This window comes from Mesoplodon bidens (assembly GCF_964165515.1).
Source record: "Mesoplodon bidens genome assembly, chromosome: 14".
NCBI lineage: Eukaryota > Metazoa > Chordata > Mammalia > Artiodactyla > Ziphiidae > Mesoplodon > Mesoplodon bidens.
This window is the reverse complement of record NC_138170.1, coordinates 14,992,227-15,007,562: the sequence shown is the minus strand read 5'-3', so window position 1 is coordinate 15,007,562 and position 15,336 is coordinate 14,992,227. Positions and strand designations below refer to the sequence as shown.

At 53.5% G+C, this 15,336-nt stretch overlaps 2 protein-coding genes across 6 annotated transcripts in view; both read right to left on the bottom strand.

The window, feature by feature from the left end:
* The window catches only part of CNNM3 (cyclin and CBS domain divalent metal cation transport mediator 3), a 28,072-nt gene extending 19,819 nt beyond the window's left edge, over positions 1-8,253 (bottom strand). For all 4 annotated transcript variants that reach the window (XM_081254875.1, XM_081254874.1, XM_081254872.1 and 1 more), the window contains exon 1: positions 6,815-8,253. In XM_081254875.1, coding sequence (XP_081111001.1) covers positions 6,815-8,180 — 1,366 coding nt within the window. In that variant the 5' untranslated portion in view covers positions 8,181-8,253. The remainder of the gene's footprint in view (positions 1-6,814) is intronic.
* A 3,408-nt stretch (positions 8,254-11,661) lies between these two features.
* Positions 11,662-15,336, bottom strand: part of CNNM4 (cyclin and CBS domain divalent metal cation transport mediator 4) — a 36,476-nt gene continuing 32,801 nt past the window's right edge. Inside the window, exons 6-8 of one of the 2 annotated variants that reach the window (XR_014017424.1) lie at positions 14,473-14,657; positions 13,257-14,170; positions 11,662-12,464 (exon numbers count right to left, since the gene is read on the bottom strand). Coding sequence is in view for 1 of the 2 variants with exons in the window: in XM_081254028.1 (XP_081110154.1) it covers positions 13,973-14,170; positions 14,473-14,657 (383 nt within the window). In the remaining variant the exon portion in view is untranslated. Of the gene's footprint in view, positions 14,171-14,472; positions 14,658-15,336 lie in introns of both variants that reach the window. The other variant, XM_081254028.1, reaches the window with a different exon arrangement.

Sequence of the window (15,336 nt, the reverse complement as noted above, 5' to 3'; positions counted from 1 at the left end):
GCCCTGTGGGTCCTGAGCATAGGCCCCGCCCACTGCCCAAACCTTGCCCTTGCTTAGGCCCCGCCCTCCACAGCCAAGACCTTCCCCCACCACCTTTTTTTTTCTTTTCTCTCCACCTCTTTTTTACTACTGTGGTACTGATGTACCTTCCCATTGTTGATTCATCTATATTTTTATTTCTACATTCTTTCTAACATATCTGTTAGTTTCCTAGTCTAATTTTATTTTTTGTTATTGTTCTTTTTTATTTTTTATTTTTGCCACCCCACATGGCTTGCAGGATCTTGATTTGCAAGCCCAGGGTCGGGCGGAAGCTCCTGTGGTGGGAGCTCTGAGTCCGAACCATTGGACTAACAGAGAACCTCAGACCCCAGGGAATATTCATTGGAGTGAGGTCTCACAGTGTTCAGCACCAAGACCCAGCTCTCTCTACCCAACAGCCAACAAACTCCAGTGTTGGAAGCCTCAGGCCAAACAACCAGTAAAACAGGAACACAATCCCAGTCATAAAAAAAAAGAAATGGCAACAAAATATGTCACAGATGAAGGAGCAAGGTAAAAACCTACAAGACCAAATAAATGAAGAGGAAATAGGCAGTCTACCTGGAAAAGAATTCAGAGTAATGATAGTAAAGATGATCCAGAATCTCGGAAATAGAATGGAAGCATGGATTGAGAAAATACAAGAAATATTTAACAAAGATCTAGAAGAACTAAAGAACAAACAAAACAGAGATGAACAACACAGTAACTGAAATGAAAAATACACTAGAAGGATTCAATAACAGAATAACGGAGGCAGAAGAACAAATAAGTGAGCTGGAAGACAAAATGGTGGAAATAAATGCCAAGGAGCAGAATAAAGAATGAAAAGAATTGAAGACAATCTCAGAGACCTCTGGGACAACACTAAACACACCAACATTCGAATTACAGGGGTCCCAGAAGAAGAAGAGAAAAAGAAAGGGTCTGAGAAAATATTTGAAGAGATTATAGTGGAAAACTTCCCTAACATGGGAAAGGAAATAGTCACCCAAGTCCAGGAAGCACAGAGAGTCCCATACAGGATAAACCCTAGGAAAAACACACCAAGACACATATTAATCAAGCTAACAAAAATTAAATTCAAAGAGAAAATATTAAAAGCAGCAAGGAAAAAACAAAAAATAACATACAAAGGAGTCCCCATAAGGTTATCAGCTGATTTTTCAGTGGAAACTCTGCAGGCCAGAAGGGAGTGGCAGGATATACTTAAAGTGATAAAAGAGAAAAACCTACAACCAAGATTACTCTACCCAGCAAGGATCTCATTCAGATTTGATGGAGAAGTCAAAAGCTTTTCAGGGCTTCCCTGGTGGTGAGGTGGTTGAGAGTCCGCCTGCCGATGCAGGGGACACGGGTTCGTGCCCTGGTCCGGGAAGATCCCACATGCCGCGGAGCGGCTGGGCCCATGAGCCATGGCCGCTGAGCCTGCGCGTCTGGAGCCTGTGCTCCGCAACGGGAGAGGCCACAACAGTGAGAGGCCCGCGTACCGCAAAAAAAAAAAAAAAAAAAGCTTTTCAGACAAACAAAAGCTAAGAGAATTCAGCACCACCAAACCAGCTTCACAACAAATGCTAAAGGAACTTCTCTAAGCAGGAAACACAAGAGAAGAAAAAGACCCACAAAAACAGACCCAAAACAGTTAAGAAAATGGTAATAGGAACATACATATCGATAATAACCTTGAATGTAAATGGATTAATTACCCCAAACAAGACACAGGCTGGCTGAATGGATACAAAAACAAGACCCATATATATGCTGTCTACAAAAGACCCACTTCAGACCTAGGGACACATACAGACTGAAAGTGAAGGGATGGAGAAAGATATTCCATGCAAATGGAAATCAAAAGAAAGCTGGAGTAGCAACACTCGTGTCAGATAAAATAGACTTTAAAATAAAGACTGTTACAAGAGATAAGGAGGGACACTACATAATGATCAAAGGATCAATCCAAGAAGAAGATATAACAATTATAAATGTTTTTGCACCCAACGTAGGAGCACCTCAATATGTAAGGCAAATGCTAACAACCATGAAAGGAGAAATTGACAGTAACACAATAATAGTAGGGGACTTTAACACCCCACTTACACCAATGGACAGATCATCCAAACAGAAAATAAGTATGGAAACATAAGCTTTAAATGACACAACAGACCAGATCTAATTGACATTTATAGAACATTCCACCCAAAAGTGGCAGAATACACTTTCTTCTCAAGTGCACATGGAACATTCTCCAGGATAGATCACATCTTGGGTCACAAATCAAGCCTTGGAAAATTTAAGAAAACTGAAATCGTATCAAGCATCTTTTCTGACCACAACGCTGAGATTGTAAATCAATTACAGGAAAAAAAACTGTAAAAAACACAAATACGTGGAGGCTAAACAGTACGCTACTAAATAACCAAGAGATCACTGAAGAACTCAAAGAAATTAAAAAATACATAGACACAAATGACAACGAAAGCACGACCACCCAAAACCCATGGGACACAGCAAAAGCAGTTCTAAGAGGGAAGTTCATAGCAATTCAATCTCACCTCAAGAAACAAGAAAAATCTCAAATAAACAATCTTACCCTACACTTTAAACATAATTTTTATATACACTGAGAAACCAGAACACTTGTATGACTTGCTTTACTGTGGTGGTCTGGAACTGAACCCACAATATCTCCAAGGCATGCCTATACTTAGGGCTTGCTTACTGTATGCCAGCCACCAAATGCTTTATTCATTTATTAACTTACCAAACCCTCTGGCAAACTCTATAAGGCACATATTATTATTTACATTTTACAGTTCACAGAGAAAATTGAGGCCAAAAGAGGTTCCGTGACCCTGCCAAGCTGGAACCCAGGCAGCTGGCTCTGAGTCCACTCTCCTAACACCCCCCCCACCCCCACTCAAGTGACTTTCACTGAAGAGGACAAAAGACCGAATCTTAGGAGCCCCCTCCCCTCTGGGAGACAGGCATGGTGCCAAGTGCAGGGCCCCGCTGTAGAGAAGCCAGCAGCCCTCTTTAGGGGCTCTACCATCCTGGAACAAAAATTAAAGGTGGAAATGCCCACATTAAGTTGCCTCCCCCCTTCCCAGGAGGAAGGGGCTAGGGGTCCCTGGGGAACTGTCTGCCCATTCCTGCTGAGACAGAGGCACTGAATGAGGAACTTGGCATTTCCAGACGCTTCCCACCCCTTGGTGTTTGGGCTGGAATGGCTCACACCGGCAGGCAGGCAGCACTGCTACGAGGGCCCCAACAGCTCTGCCACGGGATACAAATCCGTCAGGCCACATCAGGAAGGCTGAGGCTCGACACACAATGTTGGTCAACGGTCTTCTGGGATTTCGGGAGCCAAAGCCCAGGTTCTACGTGGCCATCTGGGAGCACAGGACCCACTTCAGCCCCCTTCTTCCACAAAGCCAGTCCCTTTGGCAGGTTACCTACAGGAATGACTAAGTTCTACCTTGCTTTCAAAACTTCTATAAAATAGGCGCAAGGTTCTCAGTGGTGAGATGATTCAATAATGAACAGAAGAAAGAAGAGCCCTTGCAAGGTCCCCCAAACAGTGGCCACGTGTTCTAACCTTAAGACAGAACGTTTGAGGGGTCCAAAAGGCAACCAGGAGAAAGGAGTAAGGGGCACACAGAGAATGGGAAGCTGGAGGGATTCAAGTTTCTCATCTGATAGGACAAAACACCCTGAAGATATGGAGCCCCCTGGCTGGCTGGCTGACTGCAAACACGGACACAGGCCCCGAGACAGGTGCCGTCAGCTCTCCCCGCGAAAGCTCTACAGAGCCGCAGGCCAGGGGTAGATGGCACACCTGCCGACGTCGACCAGGAAGCTCTGAAAAGCTCTAGAGTTCTGATTTTACTTAGCAGGCTCGAGAACGCTCACAAACGACAGGGATGCTAGAGGACCCTTCCATAATGCCTATTTTCTAGGACATTCCTAAAAATGCAATTGGAGTTGAAATTCCTCTGCCTTCCCTCTTTAGCTTTTTTTTAAAAAACTGTTTGAACGTATCCTGTGAGAAAAGTACTATGTGACCATCCCTCACAGATGTCTGAGCAGGTCTGACTCTTCAGAGTTGGGGCAATCCTTTGGCTTCTGACAGGCAATGAACCACAATTCAGGGTTTAAAGCCGACTCCGAACAGCGTACCCATCCTAATCCCTCCTTTGGCTGAATGTCCTTGAGGTCACTGGGGGTTGACAAAGAAGGCAGGGGTTAATAGCTTTAAAGAAAATACATGCTGGGCTTCCCTGGTGGCGCAGTGGTTGAGCGTCCACCTGCCGATGCAGGGGACACGGGTTCGTGCCCCGGTCTGGGAGGATCCCACATGCCGCGGAGCAGCTGGGCCCGTGAGCCATGGCCACTGAGCCTGCGTGTCTGGAGCCTGTGCTCCGCAACGGGAGAGGCCACAACAGTGAGAGGCCCGTGTACGGCAAAAAAGAAAATACATGCTACTTACTACACCTCCAAAGTACGCGCTCCCCCTGGCAATGCCTGCACAAAACAATCAGCTGTCACCACAAGTCTGCACGGTGACTGAGGGGCACCTCACCGGGGAAGGTGCCTCTCCCAGACTATACAGTTCCAAAACCGTGCTCTGAAGGAGAGAAAGGAACAGGGACCGGAATGGCAATAACTGCCGAGATGCCACGGCCTCCAGCTTCGGGAATTCAGAGGGACTTCCACTTGCATTTCACTGCACATCAACTAATCCTAGGAGCCTGCCTCTCGGGCCACTGCACAGCCACAAATTCCAGTGTCCAGAAGGAACTCGTCTGCCTGCCACGCGCCTCCGTCCCCAAGCCCTCTCTCCCCTGCGTGTGCTCTGCACACGAGGAGGTCAAGGCCACCACCAAGCCAAAATCCACATTCATCCTCGGCTCCTCGTCTGGCCCCACAGTCGCTGAGCTGACCACAAAATCCTCCTAAGCCCACCTGCAAATGCCCTCTTGGGTTACTCCTCTCCAGGCCCGCTGTGCACCCCTGTCCAGGCTACCACCACCTCTCACTGCACCCCCCAACCACTGGGACCCCCCAACTGTGGTCTCCACACCAGTCAGTGATCTGTGCAAACCACTCAGATGGCGCCACGCTCTGCTCAGTCACCGCCCTAGTGGTCAAGCCCGGCCTCCCCAGGGCCTCAATCAAGCTGGAAGGCGGCAGGGGCAGGATGGCACCCTCCACTGCTGACTCCAGGGCCTGCACGGCTGGCCACCAGACCACGAGAATCCCCACTGCCTCAGAGACTACAGTACTACTCGGAGACAGAGTACTTGCTACTGGGGGGCTCTGCCTGGCCCCCGCCCCAGGCTCCTCTCCCCAGTGAAGGGCTGCATGGCTACTCTCTGAGGAAACAGCCAGGAGCTTATCAGAGATTCTCTAGCAGAGCAGCCAGGGCTGCCCATCAAAGTCTCCCACCGAGATCCCCAGATACCGTAATAACAGTTACTGCCTAACTTCAACACCCAAGCATCTCGCAAGGATTAAAGGAGATGGTGCACGAGAGCGCCCACTAGTGGCCGCCATACAGCAGTGCTAATGCAGGAGTAACGTGGTCACTACCGCAGAGCTTGGCCTCCCTGCCCTGACAGTCAAGGGGCTCACAGGGGCCTGGAGACTTCACAGCTGCCAGGAAGATGAGGGGGAGCTGCTCAGTTCTCGGCCGCAATTATGCAGCCTTTAGGGTGAAGCTCATCCAGAGTCCTGAGGTGTCCCCAAGCCCATCCTGCAGTTCAGCTGTGAAAAGCCTGGCTAGTGGCCAAGACATGGCCAAGCTCTGGGAAGACACCAAAGCCCAACAACGGAGAGGGGGACTGCAGGGGAATTCAAACCTTCACAATGCGAGGGTCTCATTTTTTACCAGGGTGAAAGGAGAGGGTGAAAATATGGAGTTAAGAGAGAACTTGAGACCTTACTCGGGGTTTTAAAAAAAAAAAGTAACGGGAGACTATTGGTATCCATCAAGTTGCTTCTGATGAAATTACAGTGGAAGTTTTTTCCACACCTGTAGAAAAATATTTACCAATCATTCCCTTTATCTTCCTTTTACCAATCAGGAAGGTAGCAGCCCATAAGTGACCTTAACAATGATGCCCTGGAAACATCACAAGACCTTTTATATTATATGTGTGCAGACAGCAGCGTCCAGGTACCTGAAGACTATACTCTTCTATGTTCTTTCAGTTTCTATCCAAGAGTTTGGACCTGCTACAAAGCCAAAGGCCACAGAAATGACCTGGTAAAGAGCTGGAGAGTTAGAGCCAAGTAGACATACCTCCCCGAACTGGGGGCCTGCCAGGAGAAGGGGATTTTTTTTTTTTTTGCGGTACGCGGGCCTCTCACCGCTGTGGCCTCTCCCGTTGCGGAGCACAGGCTCCGGACGCGCAGGCCCAGCGGCCATGGCTCACGGGCCCAGCCGCTCCGTGGCACGTGGGATCCTCCCGGACCGGGGCACGAACCCGTGTCCCCTGCATCGGCAGGCGGACTCCCAACCACTGCGTCACCAGAGAAGCCCAGAAGGGGATTTTTGCTATCTATAGCACTGTCAGTTTCGGAGCCACAGCCTTTAAATGATATTTCGAAGGGTCATTCGGAACTGCAAAGCCATACTCTTCATTAAAAGGGCCCTTAGAGGCTTCCCTGCCCTCCACGGGGGTGGGACCCTTCCCCAGAAGCTTCCCTAAACCCCCACTCCTTCTGTAGGGGGCTGACATGCGAGTCCCCTCCGCGATTCCCCGGCCGTTACCTCGTTTGAACTCCTCCAGGACGGCGTCCAGCTTGGTGTCGTTGAAGACGAAGTGGAGTGGGTGGCTGTAGAAGCGGGTGATTGTGCTGAGCGGCGTGCAGTCTTCGGGGTCCACGAAGGCCAAGTCCTTGAGGTAGAGCATGTCCACGATGTTGGAACGCTCGTCCTCGTACACGGGGATGCGCGTGTGGCCGCTCTGCATGATGCTGGCCAGGACGCCGAAGTCCAGCACGGTGCTGGCGTCCAGCATGAAGCAGTCCTCGAGGGGCGTGAGCACGTCCTCCACGGTCCGGCAGGGCAGCACGCGCTTGCTGAGATCGCTGTAGGGGTCGTTGCCGCCGCGCGCCAGTTCCAGCACGCGCTCGCGCAGCCGCCCTGGCCGCGCCGCCAGCTCCAGCAGCTGGCCCACGGGCAGCGCCACGGGCAAGGTGAGCAGCACTGCCAGGCGGCTGAGGATCAGCGCGCGCGGCGCCAGCACCAACGTCCAGCGCCCGCTCACGGCGGCCGGCACCACCTCGCCCACCAGGAACACGAGCCCCGCGCTGCCGAGCACTGCAGGCACGGCGCGCTGGCCGGCCGCGCGGTACAGCAGCACCGCCAGCGCCGCCTGTGCCAGGCTGGCCAGCAGCAGCAGCGCGCCCAGGGCGCAACCGGCCCAGCGCCGCGCGGGCTCCAGGCGCCGCGCCGCCGCACGCTCCGCCTCCGAGCCGCTCTCGCGCAGCACCTGCACCTCGGCCGGCGCCAGCGCCAGCGCGCTCAGCTGCAGGCCCCGCGCCAGCGCCGCCAGCGCCAGCAGCCCCGCCGCCCCCAGGCCCAGAGCCCAGGGCGGCGCCGCCTCCTCGCCTGCCCCGCCGCCCGGCTCCACACGCACGGCCAGCAGCGCCGAATGCGGTCGCACGGCCTCGGCGCGCAGGCGCAGCAGCACGCGCCACTCGCCCGTGGGGGCCGCCGCCTCTTCTGCCGCCTCGCCGCTCGGCTCCCCGCGCACCGCCAGCAGCGCCGAGTGCGGCCGCACAGCCTCAGCGCGCAGGCGCAGCAGCGCGCGCCACTCGCCCGTGGGGGCCGCTGCCTCGTCGGACGCCGTGGCCGGCCCGCCCTCGGGGCAACCCGCCCCCTCAGGGGCCACCCAGGACCAGGAGCTGTTGGCGAAGCCCGAGCCGAAGAGGCGCAGGCGGAAGGTGGCCTCCGGAGCGGCCCGCATCTCCCCTCCGCGCGCCCACCCCGCGCCCGCCGCTCCGTCCTCCTCCAGACAGACACCCAGCACTCGCGGGCCGGACGCCGCCTCCCCGGCGGCGTTGCCCAGGCAGAGCGCGGCGAGCAACCAGCCTAGCCGACCCGCCGCCGCCGCCGCCGCCGCTGCCGCCATCGCCTGCTGCCCCCTCTCGGCCTCCCGCGCAGCCTACCCCTCCGCCTCCCCCGGGCCAATCGTCGCCAGCCCTGGCGCCTCTTCCGCCAATAGGCGGCGGGCGGGGGCGGGCCCCAGGGTCGGACTAGGCTGCGCCGGGGAGTAAACAAGCCGCGGCGCGATCCCGGGGCGGGCCGGGGGCGTGGGGCTCTCGGCCCCGCGGGGCTCGGCCGCGACTCCCGGGGCTGGGGCTGGGGCTGGCTGTCGTCCGGAGGGCGCGGAGCGGCGAACTGGCCCCCCTCCGCGGGCGTCTGGTTCTCACCGGCAGTCCCCGCTCACCGGGAGGCCGGGCCCGTGCTTTGGAAGTCCCTGGCTCGGGACTCGGGCCGCAGAGCGGAGCGGCGCTCCTGAAATTGCAGGCAGAGAATTCAGCCAAGGGAGATGGGCCGTTTTCTCAGAAAGGGACCCCCCGAACCACCGACCTAAAGGGCGAGGAGGGCTGAAAGAACCGGTGACTGGGCATCGGAAGCTAAGGTTTATTGAAAGTGTTTCTTGATCGCACCCGATTCTGCTATAGGTCTGGGACGTGACACAGCCCCTGCCTTAAAGGCCCTTGCATTCCTGCCAGGGAGAACGATGGTAAATACGTACACGCACGAAATCGCTACCTCATTGGATCCTCACAGCTACTACATGTTATGAATATATTTTACCGGAGAAAAGCGAAGCAGGACTCAGGCACGGATGTTGGGTTTCAACGCGACCGGCCTAATAGCCTGTTCGCCATCCCAGCCACATTAGGAGATGGCAGCTCTGTCGGGAATTACTGTACAGTATCTGGTCACTCCACTTCTAACAGATCATCCTTGGGAAAATAATTCCTAAAGACCAACAAGAACTATTCAAGAGAATCCTCCCAAAGACTGTGTGGTCCTTGACGGTGTGGAATGTTCTTCAACCTATTATATGTGAACTTTACCTGGTTGGAAGGAAATAGACAACCTGCTAACAAGACTTCTCTATAGGCGTCCAGATGAAATGGTTTTTTTGGTATTTTCTTTACATTTTTATGTATTTTCAAATCTTCTAACATACATAGACTTTCGTAAGGCCGTCCATGTACTTGTCATTTAAAATGGTCTTTATAGGGCTTCCCCGGTGGCGCAGTGGTTGGGAGTCCACCTGCCGATGCAGGGGATGCGGGTTCGTGCCCCGGTCCGGGAAGATCCCACATGCCGTGGAGCGGCTGGGCCCGTGAGTCATGGCCGCTGAGCCTGCGCGTCCGGAGCCTGTGCTCCGCAACGGGAGAGGCCACAGCAGTGGGAGGCCTGCGTACTGCAGAAAAAAAAAAAAAAAAGGTCTTTATAAGGATTCTATAGAAATTCATGTGCTGTGTCATGAAAACACTTTAAACAACAGTTTAGGCACTGTGGCTGCAATTAAGTAAAATACGTTTGTGTGGAAGGTAATGTGCAAGAATGAATAAGCCCGTGGCGAGTGACCGGCAGAAATATTGTGTGAAAAGTTCCAGAATAAGCCGCCAGCAGAAGCAATAATGACTACTGAGCCTGTCCACTGGGCTGGCATGCCTCTTTTGAAAAAAAATAATAACAGTAGACTCAACCCCTTTGGTTCACACTTCTATCTCCAAGTCCAGATAAAATGCTGACACTGAGATAGAATGGACAACAGGCTTGAAATGAGTCATGTGCCTGAAAAGTTAACTAGCAAAGACCAGTTCCAGAGGTAAGATGGGGAGAACACTCGGTATACCTAGACAGGGCTCTGACCTTTGACAAGTTACTTTTCCCCTGGTCTCGGGCTCCCTTGGAAAACAACCTGTAACTTATTTGGGAGGGGGGAAACCTTTGAGAAGAAGAACAGTTGGATCACGCTTGGAAAACACAAATAGTGAGTTAAACTGTGAGACCCAAAGACAAAGGATCCGGTACAGAGCAAACAAAGCTGCTCACAAGTGACTTTCTGTGAACAATAGAGGCCCCAACACTGCTTTGCCAGCTTCTTTCTTCCTTGGCTCTGAGTCACTCTTTGGCCCATCATCACAGCATCAGTGGACACTTGTCACCGGGCATTCAGTTCCCCCATGGGCGATTTTTCCTTTCTGATCATTTGGTTCAGGCATTTCCATGTTTTATCTGGTATTCTTGAGTTTCAAACCCATAACTACTGTGTGTGACCCCTGGCTAATTCCTTCTTCTCTCTCAAGTCTGCAAACGTCACTTGCTCCAGCTGGTTTTCCTCAACCATCTTCACTAGATTGGGTCAAGGTTATGGGAGCATTGTACTCCCCTCCAATAGCATCCAGTACCCACTTTCTTGTAAGACCCATTCATTCATTCAACAAGTATTTCCTGCATCCAGTGCCTGCAATGTACCAGGTACTGTCCTAGTGCTGGGACTGCAGTGGAAATAAGAAAGACCCTGACCTGCTGGAGGTTAAGTTCTAGTGTGAGGACAACAGAAAATATACAAATCCGTATTTTAATATCTGACAATAAGTGCTATGGAGAAAAACATGGCAATACAAGATGGACAGAGGGACTGGGGCCAAGCTCTTTTGGATGGGGTGATGGGGGAAGGCTTCTTCAAGGAAGTAGCATTTGAACAGAGGCTTAGATGAAGCAAGAGGGTGAGCCTCACAAAGACCTGGGAGGAAGTTCCAGGCGGAGAAGACAGCCTGAGGGGTTGGTGGCACCTGGCGTGTAGCAAGGGCTTAAACGTGTGGAACAGATGGATGAATGAAATTTATTCTTGCCCACCTATGCACAAGACTTTGTATTTGTTATTCCTTTTATCTGAAATGTCCTCTTTCCTTTCTGCCTACCCAGTGCCTCCCTTTCTTTAAACATTCCCCCCACCAAGTTGGCCCTGTCAAGCCAGGCTTGCTTGAGCCCCTGGCCTGGGTGCACTCGACTGCACACACAGGCCGAGGCACCTGTGGGCAGGAGTCTGCCTGGCTGAAGCCTTGGGAGCGGATACAGTGAGGTCCCGCTCAGGCGGGCTCTCCAGCGGTGAGCGCTCCAACTGTGAAACCACAACCAGCCCCTGAGTATGGACTGAGAGGCACCTGCTGCTATAAGACAATGTGATCATACTTTTGGATCAAGGTCCTTTCTCCTTCAGCCCCCAGGGGAGAGGGGAGGGGCAATCTGCCCATCCCAGCTGCCCCCAGCCCTCTGGTGTCCATTTTACTGGATTCCTAATGGTGGCAGTTGAGCACACTTGCCCTGTCTGTCTAGCAGCAGCTGGCACTCTCTAGCTCCTGTGACAACAACCTTGATGATATATATTTTTGTAAGTTACATTTCTGCTTCCTTTTTACTGCTAAACAGTCCCAGAATGCTGGCCCCTTGCCCTGTCATAGGTGACAGCCAGGCACAGCCACTTCTAGCTCTATGACCGGTACCGAGTATCGACAGAACTCAAACAGGCCAACTGTAAACTCACCAAGATTTATACATATTTCTTTTATTACCAATCAAAAATAAATTCCATATATCGTTTAGCAAATATTATCATTGTTTTGTGACAAAAGACACAAGAGTCATAACAACAAAACTCCCCGAGAGTCAAACTCATAACAATGCCAAAATAAATCACAAAAATATACAAATTAAAATCTTATGCAAAATAAATATGAGTTATTTGCTACGGTGGCTGTAACTCGCCTACCCAACCAGAGGCCGTTTGCGAAGGTCTCCCTTCCACAGGAAGACACGCAGGGCTGGGCCAGGTCAGGGTACTGCTCAGCCCAGGAACCAGAGATTGGAATAGGAGGTGAAAAATTGCACTGGGAGGAGGAAGTCATCGGACCAGTAATATGTGGAAATAATCAAGACCCTCTGCACAAAGTGATTATAAATGGGGACGGGAAGAGGAGGGGAGGCGGGACCATCTCTTGAAAGTAACTGTGCGTGCAAAGAGGTAGCCGTGGAAGTGTGTGCACCTGCTCCTGTGGCTTCACACACACTCGGTTCAGGCCGTGAGTCTGCTCCGCCTGGCACTCAGGTCCCAGGAACACAGCTCTGCGAGCCCCTGTGTGGACTCGGAAAGCAAGCTGCTCCTGGAGAAAACTAAGGGGTTTTCAGGCCCCAATGGGGGACAAAGGTCTGGTGTCTTTTTTCCTTATGACTTGAGAACCCATGGCTGTCACCACCTTCTCTGCAGACTTGTAGAAATCAATTCCGTGTCTGGAAGGACTTTAAAATTACCAGGGGCCAGTATACTTGGTGCAAGACATTTCCTGGTCTCCAACAGAGCACTTGGGGTAACAGGACTCACAGGCTGAGGAAAGGAGTGAATAAATAACACTCAGGAAGGCCTGTGGAGTCTCCCTCTCCTGATCTTGGGCCCCTCCGCCCCCCCCAGCAACTGTTCCACCCAACCAAAGGGCCACCGTGGACCTTGGTCCTACAGCCTCCCCGATGGCGGGAAGCCTGCAGCACAGGGAAAAGGTGCTGGGGCAGGACTGCACGTGGGGCTGGGGCTCTAAGCGCCCAGGACCACGAGCTTCAGCAAAGGCCAGGACGACATCTCACACTAGGATAACACACACGTGGGGGAGACGGGGCTGCCAGCTGTGTGCCTTTTAGTTGGATCTGTAAGCGTGTGAACAAAGCCAGGTGAGCCTCAGCCACAGAGGAAAGGGCATGAAGAACCAGCTTAGGTTGGCTTCCTACAACATCCTCTTGTCCTCAGTCCCCAAGAGGCACTGGCGTTTTGGTTTAGAAACCGGGAGTCCAGAAAGAAGGCCTTGGTGGGTCGGTGGCTGAGACCTGACTTTCGCTGTGGGGTGGGAAGGGGGTGGAACGAATTGCTAACGACGTAGCTGCCCATGACCAGGTTCCCTCCTGGCCCCGAAAGGAGCATCGCAAACAAGTCCCCTCTAACGCAGTCGCTCCCCCAGCCTGGGGAAAACCTTTGGTGAAAGTGAGGTCAGGGCCTGGGGAGCAGGGGTTAGCAATCTTAAAGGTGTGAGACCCTAACACTCGGACTCAGCCCCATTACAAGGGGAGAGTTGTCCAGAGGGGCAGATATGAGGGACGGGGCGAGAGTCCTCAGCAGAGCCCAACTCACCAGGAGGGCCCATCAGCAGAGTTCTAGGAGATTCCTGGGTCCAGCGATTACCAGGAGGAGGTGTGCTCCTCTCCGCAGTTGCGAGTGTCACGTGCCTGATCACAGTTCCCAGAATCCCTCGGCCTCAGTGACACCAGGCGAGCCTCAGCGCGTGTCCGGGCAATTGTTCTCAGCACTATTTGGTTCTTTGCTTCCTGGGAAGAACTTTCTTCCCTCCCAAGAGAAATCTTTCCTCCAGCAGGCCCCTGGGATGCCATCTCTGGAGGAGGCGGAGGAGAAGCAGAAAGAGTAGGCTTCCTGAGTCAGGGACATAGCCGAAAAGGTCACGGCTGGGAGCAGATTATGGCTATTGCTTCCCGGGGTGAGAAACCCTACCCCTTTTAAAGTTCTTGTGGAAAAAAAAAATTGTTTTTAAATAAAGTTCCTTAACCCTGTCTTCCCTTCCCCATATGGTATTAAAAAGAGGTGAGATGAGCCTAGTTTAGAAGCACTCCTGGTTGCCGGTCCACTGCCCCACAGTCCAGGGTGGGCAGCCACCGGCTCGGAGCTGTTCAGAGGTCCCTGTCGGAGGCCAGATCCCCCTCAGGTCGGGGGCCATCTGGCTGCTCAGTCTGACAGGCTATCTGTACCCCGTCCGGCCTAACAGGCTCCCTGTCTTCGTGTGGGCCCACTGGGGAGGCCCCCGCGGGGCTGGCGGGGGACCCCGGGCCCTCCCGTCAGATGGCGCCCTCAAGGGAGGCTCCGTGCAGCAAGGAGTTGCGCTCGTTCAGGAGAGTCGTGGTCTCGTCCACCAGGGGCAGCTCGGACTTGTCGGTCAAGTTCTCGGTACAGATGGTGCAGCCATCCGGGGGGAACTGGGGGCAGTTCTCCATGCGTGAGGCCAGCAGCCCATTCTGGTACTGTTGCCGGGTGATCTGCAGGGGGAAGCGGGACGGCCTGGTTCACTGACAGCAGGGCCGGTGGGGGGGCAACCCTACAGGAGACCCGGAGAAACGAGCAGCCAGGAGTCCAGGAGAGAGGGCGTGACCCAGGGGGTGGGGCGGGGGGGTGACCAAAGAGCGAGGAGCTAGAGCAGGAGGGACACGCATCCCGTGTGTCCTCCGTGCTGGGTGTGGTGGATCAAAGAAAGAAGCTGCCGGTCAGAGGCAGAGTGATCCAGACGCCCAGGATGAGGAGGATGGTGCTGCCCGGGAAAAGGGCCATGGGGAGCGCTCACCTTAATGTACTGGAGGTCCATGAGCGCCCGGACGCTGAAGTCGGAGGTGTACTGGCCCAGGATGGAGCTGCCGAACTGGTTGCTGCTGCCTGCCAAGGGGTCTGTGCTCGTCGCCGTTTCTGAGCGGTCCGGGTAGCTGAGGGAGGCCGAGCGGCTGAGGGGTGCGGGGTGGGATGGGGAGCGGTCTGTGGAGGGAGAGAGGCTGTCAGGCCAGGGGCCAGCCTGGTGCCCCTCACAGCCTCCCGTCCAGCCTTGTCCATGGACACCCGGGCGGTGGTGCCCCCACCGGCAGCGGGAAGTAGTTCTCGGGCACAAACGAACGGAAGCTCTGCCTGCAGAAGGTCCGACCTCATCAACGCCAATGAGTTAGTTTGTTTAGGACTGTGGTGCAGTAAGTATTAAAAAGTCTACCCAAACAGATGAACAAAACAGAAAACAAAAACCGGAGACAGAAAGTTTACGGCTACAAAACCCCTCATTTCCCCAACAGCTGATCAGGCAAGGGTGACACAATGATGACCCGAGCATGGCAGAGGAGCCACTGTCCCTGTCTCGATGACAGCTTCTGTCAAGGGACATAAACTGCATACTTTTAAATTATATGAAAAGGAAGAACCTACAGTTTGCACTCTCTCACCACACGTCATACAGCCCCCAACATGACACCCTGTTCACATCTCAAAATGCTCCTAAGGGCTCAAGTGTTCTGCATGTAACCTGTTGTGTGTGGAATAGTCCTGCCCTGTGTCTGCTGAGCCCAGCCAGTCTGGCAGGGGGGTGGGGTGCAGCAGGTTCCTCTCAGAGGAACCTAGAGGCCCCAGAGCTCCAGGCTTCCCACTCTGGGGTGTCTGGCAGAGCCTGGGG